This window comes from Populus euphratica, unplaced genomic scaffold, assembly GCF_000495115.2.
Source record: "Populus euphratica unplaced genomic scaffold, PopEup_1.0 scaffold309.1, whole genome shotgun sequence".
Classification (NCBI taxonomy): domain Eukaryota; kingdom Viridiplantae; phylum Streptophyta; class Magnoliopsida; order Malpighiales; family Salicaceae; genus Populus; species Populus euphratica.
Window position 1 is genome coordinate 342,343 of NW_011500043.1, and position 14,914 is coordinate 357,256.

The 14,914-nt window shown below is 27.8% G+C and overlaps 1 protein-coding gene across 1 annotated transcript; it reads left to right on the top strand.

Annotated features, from left to right (window-relative positions):
• Window positions 1-5,785: 5,785 nt before the first annotated feature.
• Window positions 5,786-7,284, top strand: LOC105107324 (basic 7S globulin-like). The gene has a single exon (XM_011001210.1). The coding sequence runs from the start codon at window positions 5,885-5,887 to the stop codon at window positions 7,229-7,231; it is 1,347 nt and encodes a 448-aa protein (XP_010999512.1). The 5' UTR covers window positions 5,786-5,884; the 3' UTR covers window positions 7,232-7,284.
• Window positions 7,285-14,914: the final 7,630 nt, after the last annotated feature.

Genomic DNA, 14,914 nt, shown 5'->3' on the forward strand with positions numbered 1-14,914 from the left:
AGGGAATTTAATAATGCTTTAAATGCAATATAATGATATACAGTTTTAATTAGAATGTATTTTTAATTACTAATCAATGTGACTCCAACAAATGCTCCGTTCAAGTTAGAATCCCTCACCATTGATATACAAAACGAATCCCATAGTAATTGTGATGAAAGGTTACACTCAAACCTATGCAGATTATATAGAGGAATTTGTACTTCTAGTCAAATTAACACAATTTGAGTCATATTATCTTTAATACTTGTAGCTAAATTAACACAATCCGAGTCATATTATATTTAGTTATGAACTTTGGTTGGCCATTACAATAATTCAAAGTGAAGAATTTCTTTAGTTTTAAGCTTAGATTGGCCAACATATTTCGAGCCTTATTTTCTAAATGAATCTTCCACTATGGTGTAAGATATGTAAAAGGAATAATAAGAAGGTGTGTAACACAAAGGAATCTCACTAACATCAAGCCAATTGATTATTTAGGATGTTCTTGACTTAATATCTAATTCAACTAGAAAGTTACCATATCCTTATATTAGAAATATTCATAACCATGATTCATAAGTTATACCAACCAAACAGATAAGAATAAGGTGAATTGAATTTAAGTGAAATAATTTTGGATCAAAATAGTGATGAACACAAGAAGCTAAAGATGTGATTCCAACAAATGCTCTATATATGTAATGACTAAAAAACCAAGAAATATATGAAAACAAACAAAAACAAACTACGATAATGATTTCATGAATAATAAACGCATCGTATGAAATATGAATGCTTTTTAAGATAAGAAATAAGTCAAATGAAAAACTAATGAAAATGACTTTATCAACACTCAAATATCTCAAATTTAACACAAGTATGCTAATTAAGTTGATTTAACTAGTAGCAAAACATGTTTTATAAATTGATGCAGATTAGGCTTATTGACGCAATCTAATATCCAAATTTGAAATGCAAATCAAACAACGTCCAAATGACACCAAATTTAATATTTGATGTTACTAGACCCAAAAATCTTAGAATATCAATTTTGAAATGATTTCAATGTGGTTTGATTTAATCTCCTTTGTATTAGTGTTTTTGTGGCAAAACTAAACCTTTAGCTTTAAGATCTTTTTTTTTTTTATTTAGTTTAGTGATTTGTAGGGAAAGTAATGAAACCAACAAGAACACCTTTTTTTTTGTAATAGCTGATGTTGTAAGCAAATGAAGTGGAAGATCAAAAAACAACCCAAGAAAGCTGAAATTCAAGTTTGGATAAAGTCCAAACCTAGAGATAAACTGTACAGCTGTCCTAAGAACTAAAGATATTGGAAAAGAACTTGAACTCGTTGTTATGGCAAAGCAAGAAATTAAAGTATGAAAAAAACACCACAAGGTTAGTTATACTTTATTAAGTTAGCTGTTTATCTTTGTCATAGTAAAGAACATGATTATATCTGAATTATTCAATAATAAGAGACTATCAAACTCTAATAGCCATGAAAAACATATGTAATCCTTCTAAATAACCCTAATGGATATTTATCGGGTTTCAAATCAAAAAGCCTAAATTATTAAGGTTGTTCCTACCACACAATGACATAATCCGTGAAATCATATATAACAAACTTAATATTTTTACTCTTTAAATAGTTATAACAATTAAATATAAGCCTCGTCTTCTTCTCCCACACTAAATATGTATCAAGATAAAAAAAAATTAAATGAAGAAATTTTCATTTTAATGCTACCCAAACTCCTATGTTCCCCTATCATACTACCCAAAATTACCCGAGTCATCTCATTAGATGAATTTCCCATCTTTCCTCATTCCCTCATGCTTATGGTTTCTAGACTTCCCAAAGTGATTTTCTTGACTTAAAGATTCATTACCATAATTTTCATCATCCATATCCGCAAAATTATTGTTAAAAATGAGACTAACAAAACTTTTACACCTCCTAACATTGTTTCGACTTTCATCACCCCTATTTTCCAAACTATTAATTATAGCAGCTCATCTTTTTCATCTTCCATCTTATCCTTTAATTTATTTTTTTTAACATGGTCATCCTTTCCATTTGTTGTGTTAAGGCTTAAATTTAAAGAGCATGAGTTTCCATTAGTGGTGTAGTTGGTGTTGCCCGATATCTTTAAATATGCAAAATATGTTTTGATAAAAATATTATTTCCTAACTTACTCCCTCATGTATTTATACTCTTCTCATGTTTTATATAATTAGACTTTTTACTCTGATATGCTCACTATGTATTTTTCCTTTTGGCTCATCTTTTAGCCCTTTTAAAAATGAAATTAAATGACGACCAACTAGAATAACTTAGTAGTGCAATTTAAATATGTGTGATGACTAAAAAACCAAGAAATACATTAAAACAAATAAAAACAAACTACGATTATGATTTCATGAGTGACAAACGAATTATATGAAAGGTATAACCTAATTTTCAAAGTCAAGCTCTGAAACCAACTAATGCAAACTTTTAGGACAACAATATTAAAACTCACAACGAAGTAAATAAACAACCCAAGAAAACTGAAATTTAGGTTTGGATAAAGTCTTTCACCTAAAGATAACCTATACCTAATTAAGAACTAAAGATTTTGGAAAAGAACTTGAACTCGTTGTTTATAGCAAAGCAAGAGAAAAAGAATGCAAAGACACCACAAGATTACTTATACCTTATTAATTAGTTGTTTATCTTTATCCCAGCAAAAAACATAACTTTACCAAGAAATATATGAATTATTTAATAATAAGAGACTATCAAAATCTAACAACCATGCAAAACATACATTATCCTTCTAAATAATCCTAATGGATATTTGTTGGGTTTCAAAATCAATGGGCCCAAACTAACAATCATTTAAGACAAGCTTGATGCCTAAAGCAGTTCTAAAATATTAATTTTGAGTCAAAACAAACCCAAACTAGCATAAAATCCTAATCTAAAATTAAAAGCCCTAAAAATACTTAACTAAGAACAATAATAGTCCAAACAAATGATCTAACCATTACAATAATTAATTGAGCTTCCGAGAACATCTTTCCTTGCTTAAGAAAATCCTTGTAGTCGAAACCACTTCCTAATAGAAATTAGAAAGTGTTATCACTCTTTGTATCTTTCTCAAGCGTGGAAATTCATGATTTTAATTGATGATACTCATATCTTATTTGTTGCCTTTGAGCCTTTCACATTTAGAAATAAATAAGGGTGACTTAATCTCCTTAAATAGCTTTCTATAAGAATCCTTGTAGACAAGGAAAACCTAGCAAAATAAGAAAAAACAATACCAAGGAATCTCTCCCTCTTATAATTGCCTTCTACATGGCTTAAACATACCTCTTGTGCTGCCATTAATTAACCAATCTGGGGCTAATCTATTTAGGCCAAAACCACCTCCACTGGAATAAAGTTCACACACATGGTAAAACCACGACTATCCGAATTTTCATGGATGAAACTAAGGTTGACCATATCAAGATAATATGATGATTTCAAGTTTATGAATCACTTACATAGTTTCTTAGTAGATGTTAACATATACACGAGTAATCTCTCTATATAGAATCTTAATGCAAACCATTTTAATGCATTTGATACTTAACAAGTATCTATATCTTAGGTTTAGTTTATTTTTTGAAGTAAACAATTTATCATAATCATAAAAATATAGTTTAATAAAAGGAAATATTGTTTTGATGATTATGTCATGGATGCTTTAAGAAAATATAAGAAAAATACAACAAAACATTTTAAAAACTATTTTTTAATGTAATCATACAACACTAAAAAAACCTTATCTTGAAAATAAAACAAATGAAATTTAAAAAAAAAAAGACAAATCATTAAGGGACACATGAAAAAAGATTTTGATAATTTTATAAAAACAACACTAATAAAAACTAAATATAAATTGAATATCTAATAAAATGATATTTTAATATGTTTTAAAGTTATTTATTTTTTTGAAGTTTGATTTAAAAAAAATGATGGGTTCAATAAACAGAAGTCATATTTGGGCTTGAGTTATATAAGGCATTTGCTTTAATAAAAAAATAAAAATAAAGAGTCACACATAGGGCCTACCAGACACTAAAAGATTTCACAGTTTTACCGACGGAAATATTCCGTCGATGTATGATTAGAAGTTCGTCGGTGATTTTTTTACCGACGTCATCACCGATGGATTACGTCCATCGGGTTACCTTTCATCAGTGATTCAATATTTCATCGTTATATCAGTCAGAAAAACAAAAAAACCATTTGGCGATGGTTTTACAGACGGAATTTACGCGCAAAAAAAAAATTCCCACTTGAATATACCGACGAATTTGTATTCCGTCGGTGATATCATGATTTACCGACGGACACTAATCGTTGGTAGGGTTGTCGGTGGGTGTATGAAATACCGACCGAATACATCCGTCTGTAAATTCGTTAGTAAATGTGGCAGCTACTGTCAAATTTCGACGGAGTTTGTCCGTCGGTAAGTGTATGAAATACCGACCGAAATACCGACCGAATATATCTGTCTGTAAATTAGTCGGTAAGTGTGGCAGCCACTGTTAAATGCTAACGGAGTAATTTCGTTGGCAATGCTGTCGGTGAGTGTATGAAATCATTAGTAATTGTTTTTTTTCTAAATTTGTTTTTGAAAAATTATTTAGGATATATAATATAAAAAAGTAATCATCATATGCAATTCAATAAACACAATAACTTATATAATAACTTACAAAATAAAATGATTAAATAAACATACCACGAAATGTTGAGCACGGTTATCAAAGAACTGTTGCACCCCCTTCTAGCCATCTTGACTCCGCACGTGTGTCTCCACAAATAGCTCCATCAGGCTCGACCCACGTCCAAGAGACGCAGTTTGTCTTTTTGAATCCGTCGGTGATTCCGTCTAAAAAAATAACCCGCCAAAACCTCCACGTTAGTGACCCGTTTTTTTTTTTACGACGATGACGTTTTTGTCCATAATTCAGTCCTGTAACTACCAACGAAAAATTTTCGTCGGTGATTACCGACCGAATTACGAATGGAATATAACCGTTGGTAATTTCAACCTCAAATTACCGATAGAATTATTCCGTTAGTAAATCCGTTGCTATTTAGCGAATTTCTGGTAGTGAGAACAAGGTTTTTGTTAAAAATAGAAGTTGTTATTTGTCTTTATTTATTTTTATTTTAAAAAAAAAAGATAAAGGCAAACTATATATATACTACCAACTAGTTTATGACCATACAAGAGATAGTTGAAAAATTGAGCTAATACAAAAATTGAACTGGGGTTTTTTGGACTTAAATTTTTTCATGTTTAATTTTTACATTAAAATACATAATAATAATCCTTATATATTATTTTAATAAATCAATCTTATAACTCAAAGTACCCTAAAATCTATTTTAAAATATATTAAAATCTTAGAAAAAATCATTTCTTCAACCTAATCTATTTTTCCTAATAAGATAAAAATGAAAAAAATAACTTAATTAAATTTTTTTCAAAACGATTAATAATAAAAATAACTTTTTTCATGGCTGAAATATAGTCAAGAATGACTTTATCTTGCTTTTATCATTTTACAATGACTTTCTCACACTTTTGGTATTAAAAAAAGAAAATAAAATAGAAGGATAGCTAGACTATTTATATAAACAGTGTACGGTAAAGCAGCTGGTTTTTACCCTGTTTTATTTAATTCCTAAACGATAAGCCACCATCCATGCTACACTTAAAGCTCAAGGGGACTTCTCGAGATTCATTTCATGCATTTCTTCGAGTGTAAGAACTCTATAAAAGACTCATTCTCACATCATTGGTTTGACCACAATTAATCCTACTCTCAACACACACAGAAAAATGTTAATGGCAAAGCTAGCCGTCCCTCTTCTAAGTCTTTTCTTCTTCCTATCTTTTACCTCTTCTCAGGCAGCTCTTCCCCTCCAAGCACCGATTCAGAAGGACCGCTCAACTAGCCAATATGTCATCACTGCATACCTACAAACCCCTCTCAAGCTCACCAAATTGCTCTTGGACCTTGGCGCTACATTCACCTGGGTAAATTGCGACGACTACACTTCCTCGACTTACCAACATGTCCCCTGTAACAGTTCCATCGCTAGTTTACTTGGCGCTTATACTTGCTTGGACCTTTGCGACGGTCCGCCAAGTCCAAATTGTGGTAACAACTCTTTCCTCTTCCTCCCTGATAACCCCATCAAACCTGTTGACTACAGAAAAGTTAATGGCCTCAACACTGCCCTTATTGACTCCTTCGCCTTGCCCAACACTCAAGGTTCTCTTACTTTGATCAACAACTTCATCTTTTCTTGTGCTCGAACTGGTTTTCTCAAAGGCCTGGCTAAAGGTGTCACTGGCTTAGCGGCCTTGGGGGACTCAAATATATCTATCCCGATACAGATCAATAAAGTCTTCTCTTCTTCTCCGAATTGTTTTGCCATCTGCTTGTCAGGATCCAAATCTCAACCTGGCGTGGCTCTTTTTGGTAGCAATGGGCCTTATAATTTTTTGCCAGGGATTGACCTCTCAAAATCACTTCTTTACACTCCTCTCATTTTGAACCCGCTTGGAAAAGATTCTGAACTAGATAAACCCATACCCTCTTCTGAATATTATATAGGGTTGACTTCCATGAAAGTGAACGGAAAGATGGTGGCTTTGAACAGATCACTATTGGCCATTAATGGTAAGACTGGTTCTGGGGGGACCAAGATCAGCACTGTTGTGCCATACACGAAGTTACAGAGTTCTATTTACAAGGCTTTAATTTTGGCTTTTTTGAAGGAAGCAGCTTCATCTGCTTTCAATCTTACTACAACAAAGCCTGTTAAGCCATTCAGTGTCTGCTACCTTGCGAGTGCTGTTAAGAACACACAAATGGGACCCGCTGTACCAATAATAGATCTTGTGTTGGATAGACCAAATGTGGTTTGGAAGATTTTTGGATCGAATTCTATGGTGAGGATTACGAAGAAAAGAGTTGACCTTTGGTGCCTGGGTTTTATGGATGCTGGGGTCAATACAAAGGTATCAAATTGGATTGGAGGTCCATCTATAGTGATTGGAGGCTATCAATTGGAGGATAACATGCTAAAATTCGATCTACAGTCAAAGAAATTGGGATTCAGCTCATCAATTTTGTCAGTAGGGACAAATTGTGCCAAATTCAAATTTTCCACCAAATGATTGTAAACTGATGATGTGTAAATAACATCATGTTCGTTATGCGTTCTTGGATATTCTACCTTCTGTAATTTAATCATCCGAAGAAAGGCCAATCCAGCTATGCAATAAAAGTTTCTGCTCTCAAATAAACTAATAAAAGGATGTTTCTCAGCTAGAAGTGTGTCTATATATATAGCTCAATTTCACTGTGTTTGTGATGCATTGGTCATTCACCATTCTTTTCTTTTCTTAATATTAAAAAAATTATAGGTAATGATAGTATTTAAAAAAAATGGATTCTAAATTATTAATTTAATGAGTTCAATAAGTTATTTTAATTCAATAATATGACTATAAAAAAGCCAAAGACAATAAAAAAAAACAGTGATTGATAAAAAAATTATTTGATATTATAAAAAGATATTCTCTAAATATTCTATAAAGATCTCAATGATCTTATTTGATAACAAAAAATAAAAAAATAAAAAATAATTGATAATCTTATAAAAAATTAAAGTTTAATTATCAACAGATAAAATGATGAAGAAAGAACTAAAAGAAATAAAAAAAATAAAAAATAAATACCTAAGGTGAGTTAGTGTGTTAAATCTAAGGCCTAGTCATGCAAGTGGGGTAACCTGGTACAAAAAAAAATTAAATAAATCACTGGACATCAACTCTTAAGTAAACTAAGTAATAAAAGAAAAAACTGAAGAAAAAAACATCGAAAAAACTCAAGTCAACTTAGGTTAACTCGACTAACGTGTGACTTGGGACATAAAGTCAAGATAATCTCATAGAAATGAAAGCGAAAAAAATCGTTAAGCTCAAGGTCCAATAACACAATGTCAAATAATAAAATTAAAAATAAAATTAATTAAAAAATCAAAATCAAATTGAGCTGATCTCAAAAACTGGTGACCTAGGTTATGAAAATCATATTACTTTATAAAAAATAAACAAGAACAAATTACAAAACAAAATTCTCAATCATTAAAACATCAAGAGATGAAATTGAAAAAAAAAACAATCAAGAAAAAGATTTAAAAAAATAACAATAAAAATAAAAAAAACCAAATCTAAAATAAAAAAAAAATAAAATAATTTAACGAGGAATAAAATTTAAAAAAATGAAGAAAAGGATTTGAAACCAAAAAAAAAATGTTAAAAAAATAAGAACCGAATTGGATAATATAATTAAATCAAATCAAATATTGATGGATAAAATTAAAATAAAAAATTCAACTTAAAAAAATTAAAATAAAATAAATAATAATTAAAAAAATAAAAAATAAAATTGATACAAATATAAATTAACAAGATACTTAATTTTTGAAAGAGCATATTTGAAACTCGAAACAATAAAAAGAAAAAAGAGAAAGGAGAAAGAAAAAAATCTACCATAACTCAACTAATATACCAAAAAATAATTTTAAAACTCTTTTATTAAGGTAATGTTAAATCAATAAGAAACCTCACACATTACTGAAAGAATACAATATCTTTCACTTACTAGCATATATATTGAACGTATTAATTATTTTTATTTTTTAAATAATATTTTATATTTACTTAAATACAAAATACTAAACTATAACTAAAAAATCAGGACAAACAAAAAAAAAAAAATCCCCCTTGCAGAACCGGTAAAATGTCAAGATTTGCTTGCACCAGCACGACAACGCGTACTTCCGCACATGCAATTCAGGGACAATACTAGCTAAGCAAGTTGATATAATCCATAGTTAGCATAGTTGGACTTCTATGAGCTCTAGCTCGTTGACTTCAATAAAATCAACAAGCACTCCTTGAACATATTCAAAGAAAATATTTAGTTTATCTTTTTTCCCCGGGTGCTACGAAGGATAAGAAAGCCCTCACATGATCATGAACCCAACCCCATCTCTCATTAACATATATATATATATATATATGGCGACCAAGGATATCTAGGGAAACGATCAGCAACTTGCCCACATATTTTTTGGGCTAGGTGGGACAGGTAATTGGTCATCAACAGTGTTTGATTCATGCCAAAAGTGTTTGTGAATGTGGTAATTAATTTTTAATATTAATATAGTAAGATAATCTAAAAATATTTTAAAAATTAAATTTTAATAAAAAGTAAAATTTTAATTTTTCAAAAAAAATACTATTTTAAAATAATTGTTATTCGGAATCTAAATTTTTTGAAATTTCTACTTTCCCAAATCAAATCAAATAGTGGAAGGAGAGTAGCTTAATCTGAGAAGTCCCAATTTTTCCAAGCGTTAATAATCTAAATTTAATACCATGAGAATTGTATTCTCATTATTGACCGTCACAACTTATACCAAATATTTCTTAAAATTAATAAACATATTAATTCAAATATATATATATATATATTCCCTCAACTTAAATTATTATTCTGATCTCGAAATTTAAAAGGACAGCAAGCAAATTTCTGCTAAAAAAACATATTATTTTTTATCATGGATCTAATTTGTTTTATCATATGAAATTTATTAATTTTATATGTTACATTATCTTTTATAAAAATTAGACTTAAGAGATCTTTTTTAATAGTACATTATTTTATTATTTAAGAAAAAAATCTTTCATTGGCAAACCTAGTTAAATATCTATCAGGATTTTATTATGTAACTATGATAATAAATAAATAAATAAATAATATTAAAATAATTAAAATATCTTAATAAATATATTTTTAGTAATTATCTCAACTTAAAAATTTAAATTAAATGATATTATTAATACTCATAAATATTATTAAAACTCATAACCATTTCATTAAAATCCTCGTATTATATTTAAAAACATCTTAATTTTTAGATAATGCCAAAAATATTTTATAACACAAGAAAAGAATAAAATACAAAAAATGATAGATTCCTAGAAATTCTATATGCTATAAAGTGAACACTGAATTTCTCAATCACTTTTTTCAAGAAAAAAATGAATTTAAAAAAAATAAAATCTTAATTTTAAAATATGTGGATCAAGACTTAATTAATTTGATGTTAAAATCAAATCAAGTTCAAGAAAAAAAAATTAATGTGACTTGACTGATTTAAATAGTTGACCCGACAACTTAATTGACCTGACAAGATATAATTAAAAACTTAATTAGAATTTATTAATTTTTTTATTAAAAAAATATTGTTTTAATTTTAAAAAAATTAATTTAAATAATCTAGTACATAACCCAATCAAAATTCAAAACAGATCTTGAACTGACTAGCTACCAAACCATGTCTAAAATCTATGGTCTGGAGTATTAAAAAGTAACATCTAGGTCAAACTATATATAAAAAAAAAAAAATCAAAAGAAAACACTTGGATATACCCACAGGGATTTTCTAAGCTGGCAGACCTTGCTGTTCTTATGAACGAGGAGGACACGTAAGCAAAGTCAATTATACCGATCCATTTCCAACGCCTTATCCTAAGATCAAACCCTCTAATCTTCTTCGTCTTCCAGTAGTAACCCGTTGAACTCCACGCGTAATCCAACCCTTGCGACGATAATACATTGGCTGAAGATGGAGCTTGCTGCTCTTTTAGATGAGTTAAATCCACTTCATCTATCGCCCATGGGTTTCAGTAAAAGAGAGATGAGATTATTTTTTTTTTTTTGGGTCAAAAGTTATGGCATTATTATATTGTAAAAAATACTAAAATGTGTGCAAAATTATATTTTAAAAAAATTATAAAAATGTCTGGAGTTTTTAATATGGCAATCCACGGGGTGGAGAAATTGCGCTAAAAGTTTAAAATTTATCCTATGATAACTGCGTACATAAAATAGGATAATTTTTTAAAAATAAAAACTTTTAAATATTTTGAATCAGCTCCACTATTAAATATAATATATATTCCACATTCATAATTTTCCCTTCTATGAAAGGTTCTTTTTCTTTCATTTTTAATCTTAAGATGCATTGTCTAATTATTCATGCCTTCATATTTTTTTTTTAATGAAATTTTGATAGAATTTTCTTTAAACAAGAAATTTACCCAAATTCTCATTCCATCTTATAATACCTATAATAACATCAGAGTTCACTTTCTCAAATTCACAAGTAACTTACAAGTCATTATGCCTAATAATTTATTTGGGATTTTAAGATTTCTAAAATACTCAACTAATTACATAAAATATTCTTTTTATTATATACAATCCACGCCCACAACTCATTTAGTGTAATTATCTACATTAAATTTACTTGTAAAATTATACAATAAATTTATCAAATTGTACCTAAATAAGATAAAATAAAATAAAATCGTGATTTTCTTCGAATTGCGATACCAAATACCTGTAACCATGTATAATTCTTAATATTATCAACTAATCAATTTTATAATTGGTTACTAGTATTTTTGAAAACGCATGAATGAACTTACATTATCAATAATTTTTTGATCACTTTTATCTAAATTATACATCCAACTTATTTTATTTATATTCTCCCTATTAAATATCTCTTTTTTAGTATTGTAATTCTCCTAGCATTCTTAATATTTAGATCCTTTAACATTTTTAAAAGTCAATACACAACATTCATGATATCATTTAAGGTTGTTTATGAAATAACTACTTTCTCTCTCTCTCTCTTTTTTTTCTTAATTTGAAAAGTATCAATATTTTTTAACTCATTAAGATTTTACTAAAATTTCAATAAAGTTTTTTTTTTATCTTGAACATTTCTAATATCAACATTAAATCAAAATACAATTAAATATATTTTTTATCCATAAAACCACACAAGAATCATTCCTCTACTTCCAACCCAATCATCCGAGATCATATCTCATTATATCTAGTATTTCCTTATTTATTCTCAATATCAACAACCATACTCATATTTATATTTATTAGTTTCACATTAACCATGATACTAAAACATCAAGACATATGAAATTGAATCCTATAATAAACTATTATTTATTTTATAATTTAATTAATTCTATTATTCATATACAACATACCATAACATACATGATATAAATTTTGAATCTTTAGATTTACAAAGATCCATAATATCATACATCATCACATCACCAAAAATAATTGTTAATAATAAATAATTAAATCTTGTTACATATCAAAATAAAATAGATATCAATTACAACTCAAAAAAACTAATTATATAACTTTTTAATTTACAACTACCAAGGTCTAACACAAAGTAACAACTAGTAACTACTCCTGGAAGACCTATGAGGTACTAGTAGATAAAATTAAATTTATTTATTGATTTTTGCATATTAATAATTTATTGAGGCTTTAAGTAATATCCAAAAAATTTATTAAGAAATTGTTAAAACTGTTCTTTCAAATTATTTTACGATTTCTCATTACATTGCTCTATTTAGCTCAAGACTAATCTCATCATATTCATGAAATAATTAATCATCCTGACATTTTCAAATGAAAGCCAACTATTTGGTATTTTTTCATAAACACCAATCAATCTGGCAAAGTTATTATAATTGTCAATTAATCCAATATTTTCAATTGAGAACCAATAATTCAGTATATCATCATCAAAATTAATTAATTCAGTATATCATCATGAAAATTAATTAATCTAGTCAACCTATTATGGTTGCTAATCAATATAGCATTCCCAATTGTAAGCCAACAATACGATGTTCCTTCATGATCACTAATCAATTTGGCAAACTCATTATGGTTAAAAAATCAATTTGGCATTCTCAATTGGAAGACAACAATCCGGTATTCTTTCAGGAACATCAATCAATCCAGAAAATCCATTATGATTTCCAATCAATCTAGCATTTTTAATTGGAAGCCACCAATCCAATATTCCTTCATAAACACTAATCAATTTGATAAACCCATTATAATTGTCAATCAATCCAACATTTCCAATTGAAAGCTAACAATCTAGTATTCTTTCTTGAACAACAATCAATCATTCCTTACAATATACAACTATTTTCTCTCCAATTAAACAATCAAACATCCCAACTTTACATTTCATAAACTAGCAATTTATCATTACAGAAAACAAAGAGTTATAAAAGAAAGTTTACAGCAAGGTACCAAATGCCTCCTTGCAATCTGATTGTTTCCACATCTCTGAACTACTTCATTCGTATCTATAGATTTAATTCCACTTCATCTATATTGACAGGTTTTCAACCAATTATTATTGTATCAAAAAAATTCCTTATTTATCATAACATTTATCTTAATTCCACTCATTTATCCATCCATAACTATTTTTTTATAATATTAACCATATCGTTATTGGGAAAAATGTATATTTTCTTTTCTAAATCATCATTAATATATCCTAAATTATTGGTTAAAAAAATAGATCAATTTAGTTATAATCTAACTCACAATTTCTTCAATTTTTAACTCATTTTCTTCACTCAATTCTAATCAATTTAGTTTAATCCTTATGAAGGTTTTTATTACTTAGAAATCAAAGAAATTCTTCTAAATTTGAAAACCCTCATTAGTATTTCTTTATATACTATTCATATACAACTTATCAATGAATCCATGGAATTTCAAAATCCTTTCTCATTTATTTTTTTTACTTTAGCCTACATGAACATCATCTTTACCCTAAGTTTTCTTTTTATGCCAATACATAATTTGGCTAATTCAATCCCATTCTATATATTTTTAGTTACATCTAAATGAATATGCACTCTATTTCATCTTATTTTAATCACAAAATGAACCAAAACTCACTTTGAATTCAATATTTTATAAAGGAATTAAATTCATAAAACATCAAAAATTCATATTCATTACTTAAAAATATAACCACTAATTAAAATCATTATTTATATATTCAATTATCACAAAAAAATGTATATTTTCTTTTCTAAATCATTATTTATATATTCAATTATCACGGTTAAAAAAATAGATCAATTTAGTTATAATCTAACTCACAATTTCTTCAATTTTTAACTCATTTTCTTCACTCAATTCTAATCAATTTAGTTTAATCCTTATGAAGGTTTTTATTACTTAGAAATCAAAGAAATTCTTCTAAATTTGAAAACCCTCATTAGTATTTCTTTATATACTATTCATATACAACTTATCAATGAATCCATGGAATTTCAAAATCCTTTCTCATTTATTTTTTTTACTTTAGCCTACATGAACATCATCTTTACCCTAAGTTTTCTTTTTATGCCAATACATAATTTGGCTAATTCAATCCCATTCTATATATTTTTAGTTACATCTAAATGAATATGCACTCTATTTCATCTTATTTTAATCACAAAATGAACCAAAACTCACTTTGAATTCAATATTTTATAAAGGAATTAAATTCATAAAACATCAAAAATTCATATTCATTACTTAAAAATATAACCACTAATTAAAATCATTATTTATATATTCAATTATCACAATTTCTATAAAATTTACAAGAATAATACAAATGCATTAAACTTTCCTTTTTGTCTTTAAATGGCTAGCCATGAAAAGTTTTTTGTTATTTTAATATAATTTCATTCCTATTATACCTTATAATAGTTATAATAGTCCAATTTTAAGAAAATTCATTTTCCCCTAAATTTCTATTATAAACCCTAGTCCAATTTTCTCCTAAGATTGCTTAAACTATTTTAATTCTTCTCAACTTATTAATATATTTCAGGATCCTTTCTAGTCTTTCAAGATCATTTCAAGAC